General features: G+C 34.2%; 1 protein-coding gene across 1 annotated transcript in view; it reads left to right on the top strand.

Annotated features, from left to right (window-relative positions):
• LOC118190015 (SEC14-like protein 2) overlaps positions 1-22,850 on the top strand; it is a 70,353-nt gene extending 47,503 nt beyond the window's left edge. The window contains exons 9-13 of the mRNA XM_085810611.1: positions 2,115-2,195; positions 2,281-2,367; positions 5,911-6,017; positions 12,405-12,717; positions 22,642-22,850. Of these exons, the coding sequence (XP_085666737.1) occupies positions 2,115-2,195; positions 2,281-2,367; positions 5,911-6,017; positions 12,405-12,717; positions 22,642-22,748 (695 nt within the window). The 3' untranslated portion in view covers positions 22,749-22,850. The remainder of the gene's footprint in view (positions 1-2,114; positions 2,196-2,280; positions 2,368-5,910; positions 6,018-12,404; positions 12,718-22,641) is intronic.
• Positions 22,851-23,071: the final 221 nt, after the last annotated feature.

Here is a 23,071-nt window from a genome sequence, read left to right as displayed (position 1 = left end):
GACATTCAGTTCCACATGACTTGACCTATGATGATTATCATTTTGGTTACCTACTGCCCGAAACACTGGTGTTTTAGTAGATATTTGCATTTGAAGTGTGTACGCACACAATGCATAACATTACTTTCTCGCTGAGGAAGCACTTCTCAGACCGTTATATTGTAACAATTAATCATTATATTTACTAGCTTTGCCAGTTATATTTCATTCACCAGTAGTGTTTACTTTAAATGCAAACAATTATAAATTTCTTATTAAATTTCAAGACTGCATTTCCTTTTTGTATTTCTTTTGAATAATTTTAAAATTCACTAATTTTAAAGTTTTTCTTCTTGTTATATACCTATACATATATGTCCCTTGTGGGTGGTAGAAATTACATTAAAACAGATATACATTTTCACAATTCTATTGTACAGGTAACGGAGGGCAGAAGCACCTGGCACTTTATTGGTAGACGTTTTGAGGTTTTTATTATTTTTTTGTTTTAATTTCATATTTCTTTAATTCTCATTTTGTATTTATTGGATAATTTGAAATTTAAAATTTATTAGTATTGAATCTCAGTCTTTTTGGGTCTTTGTGCAGAATGAGTGTTAAATTTCTTACTCTTTATCTCTCTCTCTCTCTCTCTATATATATATATATATAATTTATCAAGCAAAGCAGTAATAACAATTTTTGAAAAACCAATTTTGGTCAAGAAAACATCTTGCGCAATATGCTGCAAAATAAGTAAAAAATAAAAATTGTAGAAAGCTCGCCTAAAAGTTACCAAGAGCTGCTGCTCCAAAAGGATATATATATATAAGACATAAAATATGAAAAAGAATTGGTAATAAATTTCTAACTTATTTTACCACTAGCCCTGCTGAATATACACTTACTTTTCTTCTTTCTCTTGCTTATCTAACACCGGTCTTGTCACTTTGCTGCTTTCATCTACTGTTTAAAGATGTGATACACGTATATATGTAGAATCGGATCTTACTGTCTAGGAATATGATGTCTGTAAACTTACTCCTTATGTGGTTGTCTAGGGGCTAATAAACTAGTCCGATTTATGTAAAACTTGAATATTTAATGAAACATGAATAGTTGCTATAAACTACAAAGTAATTACATACGTAGAAGGAAATAGATGAGATTATTTACAGATGAAGAGAAGGAATTACCTTTTACATGCAAATCGTCTTAATGGCATGTAAACATTAAACATCTTTTAATCGCGTCATCGTCTTAATGGCGGAATCGTCTGACTTCTAAACGGCCCAGAACTATACATCATAATGTTAGATGGTAGTTCTTGTATATATTTTATTATTTTCAACTATTTAATCTAGATTTTGTTTCATTTTTATCATCCTTTTCATCTTACTAATGTACGATACTGTGTCAAATATACGATAATGTGTAAAAGATATGCCAAAATTTAGTTGCTATTATAGCTTATCCAACGAAGACTTCATCTGTGGCCGATATAAGTCGCCACCCCTGATCAACTTCTTCACTACTGGAGACTTTGCACTTTTATTACAAGTGCACAGGACTTTTCCAGTTTATGGAATTTAACGAACTTTTACAGGTCCTTAGGGGATTGATAAACATGTAGTGGTAAAGGCCCTCGGGTCGAACACCACTTAACGAATGATGATCTCCGATCTCCGATCATCCTAAAAGTAAAAGATTTATTCTCACAGCTTGTCGCGTCATCCGATTATAATGAACGATGCCATCCCACATATATGTATATATGAGATATACGTCTATATGTATATATGTATACACGTATATCTGTGATACACGATTGTGGAGTATTATTGCACTCATAGTGTTGTGTGCGTAAAGAAGAGATGGATGTCTTAAGATATATCCAAGAAATTACGCGTCAAAAAAATAATAAAGTGATGCTGTGACTCTAAAGCTAGTTTTGCTTTCCGAAGTTCCAGTCATCTAATATGCAATCTGTATGTCTGCCATGTTTACAGTTATTTAGCCCATAACTAAAAATTTCATGGGTGCCTTCGCTCACCCAGAACCAAATACATGATGATTTAGTTTGGAAAGTTCTCTAGATAGAGAACAAAAATACACATATTTTATTTTTCTTTCAGCAATCGAAGATTTTATTACTTTTGCTAAAATTTACCAAGATAATTATCCTGAATTACTGAAGGCTGCAATTGTGATTAATGGTAGGTGTTATTAATATAAACTTTTTAAATATTGTTTTTATCACATTATGGGTTCCGAAATGTTTTGATAATTTTTTCATTACAGCCTCTGTGTACTTTTCTCTTCCATTTTCCATCGTGAAATCTTTCTTAGGAGGCAGTATTATCGACAAGATAAGTATTTACACAACAGGTAAGCTTTATTCAAATTTCTGTATTAGGTATTCTTTGCGTCACGTTATTCAGGACAAAAATAATAACGCTAACGAAATTGATGTGCCGTAATATTTAAATAATTTCCTTTTTGAAATGTGTTATGTCATTAAAATAAAGACTATTTAAAGATCGAAGTATTTACAGTATTGCAGATCATGTAAAAGTAACTTTTTTAATTAGCCACATTACAATAAATTTGAATGCAGCTAATTATGGTTCTCAAAGGATTTACCGAAGCATTAAATTAGCATTTTAAGCTAAGTTTTTTTTAGAAAGCAAGTATGTAAGTACGTGTTTCGCTTGCCAGTTAAGCGTAAAGTATAAGCTAAGAGTAAGATAGTCATTGTACATATTCATAAGATGTTTACGTGTATTAATTAACTATTTATAACTCTGATGGGAAATACTCTTCATTGACATTTATACGAATAAAAAAATGTTAACTTTTGTTCTTAGTTTCTAGGACTGCTTCTTTTGGTGATCAAAAAGGGTTGAAGCTTAGGCAGCTTCTTCTTCGTGTGCTTTGCTAACATTAAATAATTCAATTCTGATCATCGCCACGCCCACGAAGGCGTAATCATCGCCACGCCCACGAAGAACTGGGTAAATGTATTGATGTGGCATCTTGCCATAACGCCAAAAAGTATTAAAATTGCAATACAGGTATACGCGCAACATCCTTCCAGACAGCTTTCCATTTCTCCTGACATTTTCGCTAATATTTCTGTAGATTATGATCCCTTCTATGGAAATATGTAGGTTTTGGCATAGCAGTGGATCGCATACTGCGGTTTCTGTCATCTTCGGCGGAATCACAGTCTTAGCTTTCTGCTCTCGTCGAGCGTAATGTGGTAGCTTAAAAGCATCAGACGCTTCTTTTTTGCTTTTCCTTTTAGGATTTTATCACCACAGTCATGCGTGATACCGAATTTGAGCAATTCTCATACTAAAAGTTGTGGCTTGGCTAGAATTGCCGTAGTTTGAAACATTCTGCATTTGAATTGCTTCTGCATATGAAACTTCACATGCATATAAAACTTCAATTCAAAAGTCATAAAAAAGATAAATTCACACATTTTAGCGAGAAAAAACTCTTTTAATGAACATTTAGTCTCCTCGCTTATAAATAATGGGAATTTTTCTAAGAAATCATATGCACAAAGATCTTTATTCCTTACTAACATTCAACGAAAAGAATCGCATTGATGCGTAATAAATACAGGCTAGACATAAAATAAAATTCTTTGATATCTGAACCCTAACAGCATATTCACTCAAGCAACTGAAATAAAATTTCAGATCTTGTCATCTGTGGGTATATGCTTAAGATTGTTATGATTTAAAAGATCACGGTTATAAGCTCTCATGGCTGCAGATGCAGTGAAAAATGTGGAAATTTTTTAATGTCAATATTCACATCTTTGCTGCTTAAATTGATTTAATGCATTGAAAAAGCATAAACTGCGTTGCAATGATACAGGTATGACGAAAGGTACCGGCATAAACGTTTGCAAAGAAATGCATTGTAAATGACCAATGATAACACAAGAAAGAAGAGGGAAACAAATTTTTATTGGAATTACAAGTTTTCAATATAAACACTTAAACACAGTATCCTTTAGCGTAACTTTAGAGTTTCGTGGCCACCGTGATCTTCCGAACTCACTGCGATCGATTTCTATGTCTAGGATTATCTAAAATCTGAGATGTACACGTCAGATACACGTTGTCAGTCATAAAACGTGAAGTTATACAGATTCCTCCTGTGATGTTACATTCGTCATTTTTGTCAATGATCTTCCTCATGCAATGCATTATCACCTGCGAAGGAGGGCGCATTCATAACATGTAATTCTAATAAAAGATTTTTGACGGTTACAGTTACAGTGAAAAAATTTCGAAGTTTTGAACGGCAACACCCAATTTTTTTCTGCACAAATTTATCAGTATTTAAAACACCATAAATGACGTTGGAATGATACACGTATGACGAAATTTGCTGAGGTAAAACATTTGCAAAGAACAGCATTGTAAAGGACTAGTAAGAACACAAAAGAAGAGACGGAGGAAAAAAACTTTTATTGGGATTACATATTTTTAATGTGCCCACCTTCACAAACGATAACGCATTACAAACGAGAGATTGTTGACAACAATAACGAACGTTACATTCCAGGAATCTGTATTACTTCACATTTCTTCAACAACTTCACATTTTATATTATCTTTCAATTCTGACAACGTATATTTGATGTGTACATCTTAGATTTTACACAATATCAGAACCAGAAATCGATCGCAGTGAGATCGGGACAAGAAGGTGACCACGAAACTCTCAAAGGTACGGGAAATGACCCTGTAATAAATTGCTATACACGCTGAAAACTAGTAATTCCAGTAACAATTTTTTCCATTTCCTCTCTTGTGTTATTATTGGTCTTTTACAATGCTTTACTTTGTAAATGTTTCATGCCAGCAATTTTCGTCATACGTGTTTTTATACTTCGGTACCTCAGTAGGGTAATGCGCTGAACAATTCGAGCAGCAAAAACAGGATTGTTACCATTTGAAAATTGCGCAATTTTTCACCGTAACCATAATCGTGGGAGCTCCATTGCTTTAAAATATAGTGTCTCAAATTTCATTTCGATTGGTTGAGTGGATAAGCCGCTAGGAGTTTATATACTAGAGGAGTTTTTTTATAACCACTCAGTGCAGTTAAAATACTGTTTCGTCAGGAATAATTATTTCACCGTCCTACTAGAAAGTTTTCGGTTACTGCAATAGTTATAATTACTGTTTAGTTTGAGAAATGACGCCCCTTTTTTAGTATTCTGCTCAAATGACACAAATATCTTTTTGATTACATTAGCTCTACACTGCTTCAAACTGAGACTCCAGCCTTATTCTTTATTTTAATCAATTGTTAGCAAAAAGTAATTCGTTGCCGCCCAGACGGTATAGTGGCTAGGGTAGCCTACTGCGGTACCGAAGGCAGCAGATTCGAATGCCGGAGAAGGCTTGGATGTTTGTAAATGTATAATGTCCTTGTGGCATGAGCGGACTATAAATATAAGGCGAGCTGAAAGTCCTCTCATGTGGTTTGCTTGTAGGGTGGAGATCCTCGGACACTCCCCCCTCGGCATGCTCGCGCTCAAAATTGGGGTAGAAAGCAGAAGCCCAGTCTCCTTTAGGCCTGGCAACCATTCTTTCATAAAGTTCATGGACAAGACAACAACAGATAAACCGTGATGACTTTAAATTGTTACAGGATAAATATCTGGGGATTATGGATTGCTATATGCTGCATAATCTTATATGAATCAAAACCTAAAGGTAGTCGATTGATGAAATTGGATTGATTAAATATTTTCTTCTTTACACGTAAACCTATTATTTGTTAAAATTTCCTTTTGAAGTGTATAATTATTGTGAATTTTTTTATCTCAGAGATGTAGCTAAATTTTAAAAAACTTCATACGATTGACATAAAACATGTAATATATTCTATTATCTTTAGATAGCTGGAAGGAAGCATTATTGGAACAATTCGATGCCGATCAACTGCCTGCATTCTTAGGAGGAACTAAAACTGATCCAGATGGAAATCCTCTATGCTTAACAACTGTAAGCGCTTTGAGTGTTTTATGATTGTAATTATTAATGTATATATTGCAAGTTGCAGAAGAAGAAAATAACAAGATAGATTTAAGCATTAATACGTGATTTATCCATACTGTTGCATTTGTAAGCAATATTGGGCCTATATTTACAGGTGATTTTGCCTTTATTTTGCCTTGTGAATGCATTCTTACATGCACGTATGCATACATATATATTAGATCAGAAATTTGAAAAAATAATTATTAAATGATAATTATTATTAATATCGCGCAAAATGCTCCGAAAATAATTTTAAAAAGTAAAGGCATAAATCACACAGAATTAATGTCTTTCTGTAGTGGTAAAATTGTAAGGTATTTTTCTCGCCTTCTTAGCACGCCTTCGTGGTGTGCTGGTCTGCACGCTGGCCGCGTAATCCAGATGTTCTTGGTTCGATTTCCGGCGAAGGCGTTGCTCCTTTTTTATCTCTCCTGCTTGCAAAAATGGTTGTGGATGATGGCTCTCCACAACCACATTTTGGCGACTGGGTCTCCTAAAAACCCCAGTCGTCCTTTAAAAGAGGGATTATATAAGGTATTTCTTCCGCCTTCTTAGCATGCCTTCGTGGTGTGGTAGTCTGCACGCTGGGCGCGTATTCCAGAAGTCCGTGCTTCGATTCCCGGCGAGGATGTTGCTCATTTTTCACATCTCCTGCTTCCAAAAAAGTCCATGACTCTCACTAACAGAAAGTCATTAGGATTACTAACAGAAAAGCACAAAATAATGTAATACATTCCAAAAATCTTTAAAGCAAAGCTGAAATAAAAGTAAGTTAGATTAGTAAGCATTAGCAAAAGGAAAGAAAATTCTCACTTTATTAAACAGTAGTTGAAATGTCTTTAATATTTTTCTAGGAGCGGCCGTAGAGTTTCCAACAGAGCCACTTTTATAAACATATCTAGATAAAAGCAAACTAATTACGAAAATTAAAATTAAAAGAATTAATTTTAAATTAATTCAATGAGAAACAAGTATACAAAATAAAAAGATTTAAAAAAAACTAGACCTTTTTATTTTCATTCATTTATTTATTTATTTTTGTCTCGTATTGCATTCATCTGAGTTAATTCGAGTGTCCCGAACTAAATTATTTCCATGCACTGGACTAAATACGTTCAATAATTTTTTTTTGTCAGATATAAATATAATTTAGACACACGGCAGCGTTTCAGCCAAGCTCAGTACAGACCGAAAAGAAAGCAATACACCAGCCATGCGTAATTTAAATGATTTAGATACTTGAAATTTGACACCAAGGTAGATAATTAGGCATAAACAAAGGAAAACGTCTAAAAAAAACTACAAGGTTACTACTTGCTATCGAGGTTAAGCCAAATAATCGATGAAATGATAGCGCAGAAGTACGGTGCAGGACCGGCTCTTTTTTTTTTTTTTTTTTCATTTTAGTAATAGGTTAGAGCCTAACCACATATACATGTACATGTAGAATGAACATGTATATGTAGACATACATCTACAGAAGTGCGAAAGCACACCTAATGTTTCCTATGAGTAAATGGGTATAGTTTAATTCCACTTCCATTATTTATTAATATTTAGGACATATGAGTTACATAATACACAATTAAGAACATATGGTTAAAGAGATTAAAAGAAATGTTCGCAATCGGCGCCATTGCACTTATATACTTTGGATACATATCCAGTAAATTTATAATACTTAGAATATTTGATACTAATGTTGCTTACACTAAAATTTTGTGAAAAAATATTTAGCATGTAATAATGAATAATATATTAAAAGGGTAATAATTAATAATAAATCAAATAGGGTTCGTATGAATAAATCCTAACGAAACCATAACAATTCGTGATAACCAAATATGGTAAATTAAACAAATAAGGTGTTTTGCAAGTACATTATACTTACTTTGTGTTCGAAACACACTAATAATACATTATGAGTAACTCGCACAATAATTTTTAAATAACTTGTAATAAAAATACACAAGTTATAAATAATAAAGGCCTAAAAAGCGTTGATATAGTTGAATAGTTATAATATATATGATATAGTTGAATAGATATAGTTGAAATGTCTTAGATAACACTTTAGATATTAAAGTTCTTGGATAAAAGATCGTGAGTAACTTGACGATATGATTGATTAGCTTGTATAAGTCAGCTTTTGGAAAACTCTTAGATAATAAAGTTCCTAAATAATAAGGTTTTTATACAATAAAGTTATTCAATAATAAAATTATTAGATAAAAAGGGTTCCTGAGAAATTTGAAGGTATGGTTAGCTTATGAATGTATAACTTGTATACGTCAGTTTTGGGAAAATTCTTGAACATGTGAGAATCTTGAAAGAATCGAAGAGTTTAATTATAACAGAGTTATTAAACCTACCCTATTATAGAGGTACATTATTTTATCGCGGTACTACATTATTGTCCTCTTGATTGACAAATATATCATTATCTTTTCCATTTTTTTTCCGTAGGTATTTACTTTTTATTGAAAATTTTATGAAGGCGTTAATGTTTGTATTACGGATTCTGATGTGTGATGCACTTGTAAGGGAATATGTACTAATATAATGTTTTGGATCTCATATTTTCCCACATACACATAAGTTTGTTACTGAAATATTCCTTTGATGAAAGTATGTGGGGAATGGGCCATGTCATGCTAGAAAGCAATTAATATGACTGTTAGCTTTTAGACAGTTTTCATACACTTGTGGGCTAAACTGATATGGTTTTCTGCCCGTTTCTCCATACTGGCAGTCACATTTTTTCACATGTTTAGTTTTATATTATTAAGTTGAAATTTTAGGTATGATTTTGGCCATGGATAAGACAAATTAAATGGTGTATTTTCACTTGTTATGGCTTGTTTAGCAGCTGCATCAGCTTCTTCATTCCCTTGTATGCCTACGTGAACTTCAATCTAGGAGATTCTAAGGAAAATGTGTAAATGGTACCTATAACACAAATATTTACATGGTAGCACATGTAAAATCACTGCAACTTTCAATGGTATTTTACCAAAATTGTGCTAAAAACACTTTTCTGAGACTTTTCAAATTCAGTGTAATTTTATTTAGCAATATGTTTCGAAGTCCGTGCGCTGTAAGGCGGCCGTGATAAGTCTTAATGTCACTTTGATATACGAAAAGTAAGAAATTTAGAACCAAATTCACGAAGACTTTAAAACAAAAATTTTTGATACTGTAATTAATATATAGATAGATATAGATATACAGTCAATGTCAAAACTTTTAACAACCAATGATAAAATTTCAAATAATTTTTTTCTTTTGAACTTTGCTTTTATCCTGAATGTGGAGTACGTCACATTTCACTTTCCTCATTTCTTGATAACTATTCTACTTCTTCGCCTGTTTTCAAAATTACATCTCAAAATTGTCACGAAGCTGGTGTTTGCCAACTACAAATAAAAGGAACACATTAATCAGGCTTTGTCTGCAAGTTTCTTCTTTACGCATCTACATGATGTCAACTTCTCTAAATTTTTCAGCTTTCTAAATTACTAAACCTACAAACACACACACACACACACACACATATACATATATATATATATATCAACAATTTACTCTAAATATCTCGATCTTTAGAAATCTTGCTTCAGGAGTTCATAAGCTTACTATAATTAGCACCAAAGAAGTTTTTCAATCCTTACTTTTCATTTTCTCCCTCTTGCTATATATCACGGTTCGAAAAAAAGTACATAAAAAAGTTGACTATCCCTTGTGCCGCAGAATCGCTAATAGAGGTGACATTGTTATAAATCTCTATAATATTTAAATTCTATCAATAACCCTTGTAACCCTTATAACGCGTTTACTCGAACCACTAAACGGTTCAGGCCCTTTCCAATCATGGAAGGTTCCCCCAATATCTAGAGAGGTTTCTACAGTTAAACGTAAAGTGCAGTTGTGGATCACCCGCCAGCACAGCAGATGCAGTCCATTACATCACTTCATGCCCACTCACCAAGTCGCTTAGATCTCCAGCCAACACCGCCCTACTCCATAGGAAAGGTCTCAGAGGTTACCTAAACGATTTCTACGGTCTCCAGGAAGTAAGACAGATTGTCAGCTTCGTCAATAACAAGACCATCATACAAGTCATACCAGGTTAAAACAGTGACGATATGTAAAAGGCAGCATGCCTTATATAAATATGTAAATAACTCACTTTTTCATATATATATTCAAATTACTAATCAAATTTGTTTGCACTAATATAACTAATCAATGTTAGTTGGAAAACTGACACCAAATTGTAATTATAAATGTAATTTGTTTTGTAATTAATTAATAACGAATGACCTGTAGTGCCCTATTGAGAGGCGAGGTAGGCTAAGGATTATTATTATTATTATTATTATTATTATTATTATTATTATTATTATTATTATATACTGCTTATTTTTGTAACTGTTGTAATGGATGAACGCTTGTAAAAATCAGCATGTTGTCGAATGATTTCCGAACTATAAGGTATCATTTAATGATATACAGCATTGTTTACAGCAGGGATTCCCATTCTCTTTTTTAGCATCAACTAATTCCTTTTAAAAGAATGGGTTTCATCATCGACTCATTCTTACATTTTTCCCTAGAATGTTATGGTATACTACATAATCAGGATACAGATAATCGCACATAAATAACTTAAAGATGATAATTCGCCAAAAATATAAACACAATTTTGAAAAAAAGTGGTTTACTAAATTTGTTTTTATTACTTTTTGGATTATTAATACTTTTAATTTTGCAAATGTAAACAATATTTTAGAAACAAAATTATGTAATCTAATTGCTCAAAAGTTCGATGTTAATTATTCCGGTGGTCGCACTTGATGTACTGATGCAAATTTTATGAATTTTTGACATAAAACTGATTAGCTTACATAAATCATCTCGTTCAAAAATATTCAATCTGTTTTTATTTTCCATAATAAGTTATTCAGTTAGGTAGAGCCTACTTTTACTCGGTAAGAAAATTCGGTTAGAAATGATGTTGTTCGGTAACAATTTTTATTTTGAAATATTTCACTTGGATGAATTTGAAATTCCAAATCGTAACCTACACATTTGTTTTGAATAAGACTTGTGCTTAAACTGCAGAGTCAGTAAGTTGATTCGAAACCGGAGAAGTGAAAAATGAGCAATGCCCTTGTCGGGACTGGAATCTTGGATCTCTCAAATACGCGCCGAGCGTGCTGACATTTACATCACGAAGGCATGCTAAGAAGTCGGAGGATATACCTTATATGCTCGCCCTTTCAAAGAACGACTGGGGATTAGGGGACCCAATCGTCAAATTCTGGTGGTAGAAAATCATAAACCACCACCTTTTCTAATTCAGGTGCCACTGTAGAGACATTAGGATATTTTGAAGCAGAAAGACGTGAAAAATAAGCAATGCCCTCGCCGGGACTCTCGAATACGCGCCGAATGTGTTGACCACTACACCACGAAGGTAAAGTATATCTTATATATGATATATCTTTTATAAGATATATCTTTTATAAGTTATATCTTTTATATCTTATATAAGGTATACCTTTCTTATATAAGGTAAATCTTTTATAAGGTATATCTCACCCTTCTTGGAAGGGATAAATACCTTTTAAAACCCCCTTCTTCAATGAATCATAATATCAAAATCAAATATATCGCAGTTCAGAGGTTCTATCAGCTATAATGGAATATTTGAACTTTTAATTTCTTACAAGCGAACATTAATGTTTGCAGAGTATGTAACAAAGATGTAGCTTTTATCAAGCAATTAATTATAAAATTTGCAATACTAACATTCATTTTGTAATCAAAGAGATCTTCATTATGACGATCGTTTGGTAGTCGACCCCCAATTGAATCCTTGATCATCACTCATCCCTTTTAAAATTACATTGATCCCTAGGAAACCAATACTGTCACCGATGGAAGTTAAACCAATACTGTCACCGATGGCAGCCACTGGTTTACAGCCTACAGATCTAGTCAATTGTCTATAGATCTGTTCCAATACTAAATTGTCAATGACGGTAGAACAAATCTCACAGCAACTGCAACAGTCTCTTACGTATCTTGCTCCGGTCTATAGCTTGTCGACATAAGCCAAGACTTTTAAGTGATAATTTAAGTAAAACAGTAAAAATCAAGTGACATCAGGTCTTAGCTGCGGCGGTATCCTCAATAACCTATCAAGAGTCCAGAAAATTAGTGATTTATTTTTATAATGAAGGTCTATGATATCCTGCATAGTATCTCAGTTTGTGCTGAATAATTCATAGACCTTTAATAAAATTAAATAAGTTCTGTGAAACTTCTTAATCTTCTTTGTTTCAGATTTTGCACGGTGGTCCTGTACCTGAGAAGTACTACATACACAAAAGCAAGAAATCTCTTGCTCAAGCAGAAGGTGTGAAGAAAATCACACTGTCCCGAGCATCTTTCTCAGAAGAAAAGGTAGAAGTGAAAGAAGCTGGTTCACTTCTCGAATGGGAATTCGAAACCAAGTGTAGAGACATAGGATTTGGACTTTTCTACCAAGAAGTAGCAGATGGTGAGGAAAAAATTACTGAGTTAGTTCCTCGAGAAAGAATTGACACGGAAGAATATGCGGAAACTGGAATGTATAAATGTGAAAAAGCGGGTACATGTAAGTATACTTCGATTACAATTAATACATTTCTTTTATTTTTTCCGTTTTATCAGGTTCAATGTTCCTTCTAACCTTCTTCGGGAACATACAAGGACCTGACTCGGAACAGAGAGCTTACTAAAGCTATGTTCACTAATTGTGATAAGTAGACAGGATACAGACGAAGGGTATACAAAACCCTTTATTTTTCTCTATTTACAATAACTTCCGTACTTCGGAGTACACAGACCCGCTACTTAGGGTCTAACGTAAAAGTATAAAAATAAAACTAAACTCTAATTTAACTTTAGAATAATACACGTGGAAGATTGGCCTTGTAATAACAGGAAGCGTATGTAGCACAGAGACTGTGAACACTACAATACATTTAATTTATCAAGAGGATTAAAACCTCTGGCCTGGAAGGCAAACAGCAACTGCGTAACTTCTAAGGTAAGCGGCCTGCTTCGAACTCACTGCTTCCTCTCTTTCGCTTGGCAAAAAGGCCACACTTAAATACTTGGCGTTCGCCAGACAAACTTTGCGTAAAAACCTTCACGCTTATAATTCTGGCCGGAAGTAGAAAATAAGAAGTGATAGTAAAGATTTAAAATAAAATAAACGTTAGTAAAACTTAAGATCCTTACATACTTCCCGCCAGAGTTAATTAGTTTGAAACTGAGGTCTAAAACGACCTTGTTGAAAACTTTTAGCTCTAGAATCTAACGCGAGGCCAATCTTTTACAAACATAACTTCTCTAGAAACTAGAAATTTAAAAGAAAGAAATTTGTTACAATAGCAGCTCTCAGGATATACAACATTTTTTTTTCATCTGCACTGCATCTACACAGGAGCTTTTATTCAGTTCTGGTTCCTTCCAGAGATCTGGAAGGAAAACTAGTTTAATGAAATGTTACACAATGACATGGCAAGTAACATATACAATTATACTGCTCTTAACATTCTTATTTCATTCATGACTATTTTAATTATCTCTCCCCGTGCTCTCTGACATGTGTTGTAAAAGAACACCAAACACGAATGTGTTTCTGTCTACGTGTGCCACACTTCCTCCTACAATCAAAACACTAACGTGTTAAAATTCAACATAACGAGACCTCTTAACACACCCTAATTTCAACTCTAAACCCTGAGGTACTATTCTAAAAGTGGCTAACTCTAAAGTGTAGCGTCAGAGAGCCTAACTACATCATTCAACCTTTAACACATATTCGCCATGATTTAGTCTTTACAGTCACACGAATAACAAATTTTTAACATTACTTTCACTTTTACCATATCAAGGTATTTCTTAACATTTAAAATAACAGAACATATCAACATGCCGTTAATTTTACAGATTTGAAAACATACATTAGTAGTACATTGTTAACTTCTATTCTTTTCAAAGCAAGTGCCAATTCTTTCTACATTGAAATACTACATTTCAAAAAAAGTCTTTCAGACTAAAACTTCTCTCTTGCTAGAATGTTTTAAATAAAATTTATACAATAACTTTTTACAATATTTAAGTTTTTACACAACGCTATTATACATCAACTTTAGTTTTACGCACGAGTAATTGAAAAACATAATACGAAAATCGGTCACAACTCATTTCTCGCCCTTTTGGCGATAAAGGTAGACCTCGCATGAGGTAAAACTTCTTGAAATCTGCCACTTGCAGTAAGAATGAAAGATTAACTTAAGTTTGCAAAGTAACATAAAATTTTACTTATCTTTGTAATATTCGGACATCCTTTTCTGGGCCCAGTCTTTAAAGGTACTGCAGATAGTAGCTTGATTTATCCTCCTTCTTGTACGGGCTCGCCCTTCAGTGCTTTCCTCTGGAAGCTTCCGTTTTTCACCAGTTCGGCCACCCTTGAACACCTTCCTTTTCTCCTCTGCTTGTGGTCTTGGCCGTTTGAAGGCAGCTGGTCTTGGCGGAACCGGGAAACTTCTGTCGTGATCCTGCTTGGACCTCGTTGTTGGCCGTTCAAATTTTCCTTGTACTTTTTCCTCCGCCGCTGATGGCTCTTCTGCAGTTCGGCGACTTTTGCTGCGGAGAGTTCTGTCGGATGAGTAGATCTTCCGTTTTAAAGCCGGGTTATAGTTGTCGTCATTTCTCCTGGTCCTCTTCACATACGTCGTCCTTCTCCCTTCTTCATTCTGGGGGTGTTCGTGAACTCTGTTTTCTGGACGGTGGAACGGCTTCTTTTTCTTGTTACCTTCAATTTTTCCGCGGGGCAATTTTCTTTTCACTTGCTTCTGTCTCTCATTGGCTTGCCCCTGTACTTGTCGTTTTTCCACCTCTGGAACTTGTACCTGCGGTGTCTGCCGTGCCGGATCCTGCAAAAGATCTGAAAAGATTTGCATTTTATTACGATCGAAGTAGGGCTTGATTTGATCAATGTTTGCGGAACAGGTTTCACCATTTCTGGCTTTTAACACTACAACAGCGTGAGTTATTTTTTCTATAACATATGGTCCTTCAAATCGTGGAAAAAATTTGGCAGTTTTATCTTCTGGTGCTGAAGAAAGTGAATGCTTAATTTTTAAAACTTCATCCCCTACTTGATAAGTTACTCCCCGTCGTTTCAAATCATAATATAGCTTCTGTTTTCTTTGTGCTACTTCCGTATTCTTTTTTGCTTCTTTTATTAATTTTTCTATATCACCCATTTTAAATTCTGGGGCTCTTTGTTGCACATAAAATAATTTATCTAACGGTGTTATAATCTTTCTGCCTAGAAATAACTCAGCAGGAGTTTTGCCCGTTGTATCATGTTTTGCGGTCCTAAGGGCGAAAGCAAATTCATTTGCATAGTTATCCCAGCTTTTATGAAAATTTTTAACATAACTACGGATAATTTTCACTATATTTCTATTGACCCGTTCCGCTATATTTGATTGCGGCCGATACGGGACCATTTTTAAATGACGTATGCCCAGTTTTTGGCACATGTCTTCAAATATATTACTTACAAATTGAGGACCATTATCCGATACAACTTTTAGGGGCGCCCCGTATTTTAAAATATATTTATTTAAAATAGAATCAGTAACTAATTTCGCGGAGGCTCGTTTTAAGGGAACAATTTCGATCCATTTACTAAAATGATCAACCATAACAAGGAGATAGCGACTTTTATTTAACTGACTTTTTGGGAAAGGGCCCAATAAATCGATGCCAATTATTTCATTTGGAAATTCGGATTTAATACTATTTAGAAACCCGGCCGGGCGGAAATTAATATAATTAACGGCTTGACATGTTGGGCAGGACTGGACATACGCCCTTGTTAACTTTTGCAGTTCAGGAAAGTAGACTGCCTCGCGTACGCGTTGGATAGTTTTTCGAATACCAGCATGAGAAGCTAAAGGGCTGTCATGGAGCTCCTGCAGGATATTTAATCTAAGACTAGCTGGGATAACAGGTCGAAATTCGTTGTTGGAATTCGTAGTTTTTGTATAGAATAATAGACCATCTATTAGTTCGTAATGGGCCGTCCTATTTCTTATCGCCACAATATCTTGCTGGCTAAAATTTTCAGGATCCTTCAAATACTCATAAATACTTCCAAACTCAGGATCCTTGCCCAGTTCGGTTATTATAGTTTCTCGGGAATTTATTGTACATGCTGTCAGCATTGCCATCTTTACGGTATTGCCTTGTTCGTCTATTTTAATCCTTGATAGGGCATCTGCTACGATATTTTCCTTTCCAGGCGTATGCTTGATTACCAGATTATATTCTTGCAGCTTGAGTGCCCATCTTATTAACCTTGGGGATAAATTTTTCCCTGAGTACAATCTAGTTACCGCCGCATGATCAGAGTATACTGTTATCGGCGCCTTTCCAAAATAGACTCGGAACTTTTGCACTGCTAACAGAACTGCAAGTGCCTCTCTCTCGGTCGCGGAATAGTTTCTTTGTGTTTGATTTAAAGTTCGGCTAAAAAATGCAACGGGCTGCTGATTTTGCGAAAGTACCGCTCCTACCGCATAATCCGAAGCATCCGCTGAAATTTCTAAATTTTCATCCTTTTCAGGAAATTTCAACACAGGGGCTTGCGTTAATGCTTGTTTTAATTTTTCGAAAGCACTATTGGCTTCGGCCGTCCACGAGAATCTTGCCTTTTTCCTTTTTAATTTTAACAATGGCTCAGAGATAGCCGCAAAATCTTTTATAAAGGACCTATAATATGAACAAAGTCCTAGAAAAGAAGAGAGCTTCTTTGCCGTGTTTGGAGTCGGATACTTTTGTACAGCGATTATTTTTGATTCATCTGTCTCGATCCCTTTTTGAGATATTTTGTAACCTAAATATTTTAATTCAGGGGCTGCAAATTTGCATTTTTCGACATTAACTTTTAGACCGGCCTCATTTAATAAAGAAAACACCTGTCTTAAATCCTGTACATGTTGGTCGAGATTATCACTAGTAATAATGATATCGTCTAAACAGATAAATGTGGACTTTCCAAGAACAGGTCTTAACACAATGTCCATGCATCGCTGAAATGTTGCCGGGGCGCCTGAAATGCCAAACGGCATACGCAAAAATGCATAAGTGCCAGACATGGTTATAAAAGCAGTCTTAGGCACGTCCTCAGGCCTCACCCCTATTTGAAAATAACCAGTCGTTAAGTCTAAAGTCGTCATAAATTTGGTTGATTTTATGTTCCTTAAAATTTCTTCTATGATCGGTAACGGATATACCGGATATTTCGTTATGGAATTTAATTTACGGTAATCAATAGCGAATCTCCACCTTTTTGGATGCTCCAAAGGATAGTCATTATTTTTCTTACATAAAACCACCGGGCTAGCATAACTACTTGAGATGGGCGTTATGATTTTTTTACGTAGCATATCGGTAATATGCCATTCTATAATTTTTTCCTTATTCTTATCATACCGGTATGGTTTTTGACGAACTGGCAATGCATCTCCGGTGTCAATACTATGGTTAGTAACTGAGTAAATCCTGGAATATCACTAAATAACGAAGCAAATTCACTTACCACTTGTCGGATTCTATCTTGCTCGTCATTAGGCAAGTGGTCAAGATTTACCATCGGCGGTTCAGCCTTTTCAGTACGAACTGGTCTCATTGTCAGCTTAAGGGACGCTTCATTAAAATCCAGTGTTGCTTGTCCGTCTGAAAGAAAATCTATCCCTAAGATTAAATGTGCTTGCAGATTCTTTACTATAAAAAACATCACCTTTATTTGTTCGTCCTTGATACGGATATACAAAGGTACTTTACCTACGCACTTACATTTTTCTCCTTGCGCCGCTAACACTGTTGTATTATCCGCATTATATATGCGGTATTTGCAAAAATACTTTCTAAAAAACTCCTCTGCCACACAGGAACACTGCGCGCCGGTATCCAGGAGAGCGGTGGCTGGGATATTATTCACCAAGACTTCAATCTTCGGAAGAGTCAAATTTTTCACCATTACTGTATTTAACTTGTAGGAAGAGGGATTTTCGTGGCCTTCGGATTTCCGCACCCTCTCGTCAGCAGAAATCCGTTTTAGTTTAAATTATTTTTCCTTTCCGTGCTTTCCTTCTTTTTCCCCTGGCCTTGAGACTTTTTTCCTGGGTTGCTATTGAACTGTCGACGTTCGCCGGCTGTTTTTGAATGCTCGGGTTTCCTTGCCCACTGATTCGCTTTTTCTCCGTAGCCGTATGCTTGAGTTTGCTGTAGTCTTGGCGTACCAAATTGGTTTCGCTGTTGATATTGGCGTCTTCTTTCGACGTCCGCCGTTCTTCTACTTTCAAACTGGATTGCTAGCTCAAATAACTTTTCCAGTGTAGTCGGATTTCTTAATTCAATAAAGTCTTGCACTTGGGGCAGTAACCTCGGCAAAATCACTTGAATTATTTCAGGATCCGGACGGTTTCCATACAAGAGCTTGAAAACGTGAATTTTTCTTAAAATAAAGCTCGAGAGGTTTTCGATTCTTTGTTGATATATACTAAAAAGTTCCGTTTCTAATTTCGCACGATCCCTTACAACAGGGAAGGCTTTTAGTAGGGCAGTCTTGAAATTCTCGTAAGTATAGGTGGGACTTCCTGCTTGACCCAAGAGACTTCTGCCTATACATTTGAACCAGTTAAGCGCTTGGCCCCTCAAAGCGCTGGTAGCTAAGGTAACTTTTTGAAACTCGTGCACGGGGTAGAGCATGAAGTGGTCCTCCAATTTTTCCAAAAAACTGGTTACCGGTGAGTTTCCGTTAAACGTTGCTTCTGGTTTCATCGAAGCGCGCATGGTCTGGACGATGTAACCGAATCCTTCCAGGGCGGCAGCTGGCATTTCTGGATTCTGAGCCGTTTCTGCAGGCAGCACAGGTTCTTCTTGAAACTCGGCCATGGTTATTCTTCATCGTTGGGCGCCACTATCAGGTTCAATGTTCCTTCTAACCTTCTTCGGGAACATACAAGGACCTGACTCGGAACAGAGAGCTTACTAAAGCTATGTTCACTAATTGTGGTAAGTAGACAGGATACAGACGAAGGGTATACAAAACCCTTTATTTTTCTCTATATACAATAACTTCCGTACTTCGGAATACAATGACCCGCCACTCGGGGTCTAACGTAAAAGTATAAAAATAAAACTAAACTCTAATTTAACTTTAGAATAATACACGTGGAAGATTGGTCTTGTAATAACAGGAAGCGTATGTAGCACAGAGACTGTGAACACTACAATACGTTTAATTTATCAAGAGGATTAAAACCTCTGGCCTGGAAGGCAAACAGCAACTGCGTAACTTCTAAGGTAAGCGGCCTGCTTCGAACTCACTGCTTCCTCTCTTTCGCTTGGCAAAAAGGCCACACTTAAATACTTGGCGTTCGCCAGACAAACTTTGCATAAAAACCTTCACGCTTATAATTCTGGCCGGAAGTAGAAAATAAGAAGTGATAGTAAAGATTTAAAATAAAATAAACGTTAGTAAAACTTAAGATCCTTACAGTTTAACTGAATGAAATTTATTAATTATTATAGCAATTTGGCTATAAACACATATAAAATTGTAATAAATATATATCGTCAAAATTAAGCTTGGAAAGAATAACATACAAGTAAATTTCATTTCAATTTATTTTTAACATTCTTTAAAAAGATGGCGAGAAATCCTTCTTGATACAAACCTATAAAAGTAAGAATTCCAGGTGATATTATAAAGAACGCATTTATATCACTGAAGAATTTTTAAAAATAATTTATATTATTACATCTAAGCTGGACTCCACAAGTCATATCATGTCAATATAATGCTAAACTGAGTACTTTTATCAAAATAAAAGAAGGAAATTAGTGAAACCTTCAAGAAATGAATTAATTATCTCTGAGAAAGCCTTCGTTTTTACTTAATCTGTGGTTATTATCTGACTGAAATTTTAAGTTAATTCTGGATTTGAAAAACTCACTTTAACTTCCTGCTGTTGGACACCACTGAATTGTGGAAACCCCCTATGACTTTTTGCACGTGCTTCATTGATGTCAGGAATGTTAGCGGCGAACATACATCCTTCATATATATTTTCCACTCTAAAAACATATATATGCATAAAATAGTTTCCTTGTCAGAATTCTCCTTGTCAGATTAAGTAAAAATCGTAGTAGTCATAAAATATTAATATATTCTATTAATTTCTACACAAGATTCAGCTACCTAGTTCTGGTATTTCCGAGAGGTTACTTACGTCGCCTTTAGAATTACGTTTTTCCTACTCATGATAAAATAATTGTTTTGAAACATTGTATAATAGCTATTTATTTATTCAGAAAGAATCATTCAACTACCCATTTATAAAGTTTTAAAAGTTAACAAAATAATATGATAAGTATTTTATGACTGTAAAGAGAAAATGTATAAATTTTCGGGTAAAAATAATAAACAACTTTAATTTATTGTTTTAAAAAATGTTTTTAAGTAAAAACGAAAATTATTTTTAAAACACAAGAAAGTTTTTCGTATTATAGTTTGCAAAACCCAGTTGAAAGTCAGTCGAAAGAAATGGATCATATGATTTAGTTTCACGCACCTAGCCTCCTAGATTCCTAGGTATTAGCCTCTACAGCTTCTTCCTTTGAAAGCCTGTTAACGAAATGGAACCTATCTGGTAGAAAGTTCCAGATCTTGATATTATACTTCGAAATGTCAATAACAAATTGTCAATAACAAAGTCATAACAAATTGTAAATAAAACTTAGACATTGTGCATATATATTTATATATTATTGACCATTCTACGTTTCAAATTTTTAAAATTACAAAAATCTGAAAGCAAATAATTCTTTCTGAATTACCTATAATATTTTTTCATCATAAAAAATTAACTGTATTTAAGAAATTTAAAGACAACATTTTCGGTAACTTAAGTTAAAAAGTTGATAGAAGTCATTAATCTTTCCTGTTAGTTTATTATCTTATCCACAGGACTGATTTTTAAAACTCAATGTTACAACTTGACACACAGTTTAAAAAGAATGTTGGCAAAACTTTTTATTCAAAAGTTATTTGCAACAATGGTACACTCTTAGTGAAACTTCTGCCGATCTTATGGCAATTCTGCCATTAATGAATCATGTCAAAGATGGCCTTTTCGTAGTAATCCACTGTTTTCCGCATAAAAGTGTTTGACACAATTGTCTTTATGTCATTGAACGACTAGAACGGCTATTTTTCGGCAGCATATTCAGCCAACAGAATCCTCATAGCTACAGGTACAGGTAAAAGTATTGGGGACACCAAGCGATGTACCATGGGTCAGCTGATAATGCCTTCTTATGCAAGAGATTTGGATTGTAGAAAACATTTCTTCCATTTAAGGTTATCTAGTTTGTGGATCACAACCATACCAACATGAATATCTGCGCTATCATTGCAGTAGATTAGTTATAGAAAAATTATTCAGGTGTTTTACCTGAACTACCAAAAGCAGCTGCGCGAGGTTTTCTAGAATAGCATGGTATGCCACAGACCTGCATTGGTTTAATTCTGCAAGAAAAAAAATAATCCCACATCAATCTTTCTAGATTGAAAGAATGACAATACAATGCGCAACTCTGAATATAATGAACACCTCACTAAAAATGGCGACTGATCACAGCGTTTCCATGACTCATGTGTATAAAGTGCAACGAATACACAAGATTGCTATGCTCCCGAAAGAAAGATTTTTTTATCATTCCATATGAATTTAATTGAGATAGTCTAAATGTAATTAATTATTTTGCTTCCAAAATTCTTTATAATACTGATAAAATGAATTTACACGATCATTCCATATGAATTTAATTTAGACGTTCTAAATGCATTTAATTATTTTGCTTTCAAAACTTTTTGTATAGTACTGATAAAACAAATTTACTCGAGTCTTTTACTTCTGAATCTAAATTCTGAATCTAAAATTACAAAAACCTTTTAATGCAACATGTGACTTTCAGTTTAGTAACCCTGAATTGTACCTGATATCGCATTTTGCTTATTGAAATACAAACTCAAATATTAGTTTTATTATCAGTACCTTTTAGCAAACTAAAGCATTTTTATTACGTCTTGATTTTGACATGTACTGCTATTTAAAATAATTTAGTGACAAAAAATACTCTTCTACTATGACACAAACTCAAATAATAATTTTCTACCAATAGCTAACATTTCTTTTCCAATAATTTTGTTAGCTGTAACTTTAATCAGTGTATTACTTATGTTCCTGCAATATGTGTGAGGCTATATATTAAATGTGTAATAATTTGCTTTTCCTTTAAATTTCTCTTCCTGATTAAAAATTTATTCTTTTATGTTCAGTTTGAAAAATAAAAATTTTACTGATATTTTAGAACTGTATTTTTCATATTTTGTTTTAATAAAATATTGAATTAATGTGTAACAACAAATATATTACTATTTCAGACATCATGCTGTTTGACAACACCTACAGTTGGATACGTTCAAAAGAAATCTATTATAGAGTAACCCTTGTTAGTCCTAAGGAGCACGAAGCACGATTATCAGCTTAGAAATGTGTTAAACACTTTATGAATCAACAAATTCTGCCATCAGTTTATTATCTAAGTATATAAATGAAGAATACAAAAATAAAATGTCTGTATTAAAATGTATTGATGAGATTATTTTATTTTCATTGAATATTTTTGTAGGTTACACATGCTGTGGCAACAAATACAGTTTCTAATACATTACAATCTCATTTAATCAAAACCCAGGGTTAAACGAAACTTAAATATATACTTATAATCATTGAACTAAAAGTTGTGAGCGTGATGGGAAAATATTGGAGACTTAAAAAATGACGGTAAATTTGCATCAGCTAATATGCTAT

Source organism: Stegodyphus dumicola, chromosome 2 (assembly GCF_044657685.1).
Source record: "Stegodyphus dumicola isolate Sdum_Otavi_A_Nest chromosome 2, ASM4465768v1".
Taxonomy (NCBI): Eukaryota; Metazoa; Arthropoda; class Arachnida; order Araneae; family Eresidae; genus Stegodyphus; species Stegodyphus dumicola.
Note: the sequence above shows the minus strand (reverse complement) of the source record. Positions and strands in the feature narration are given on the sequence as shown.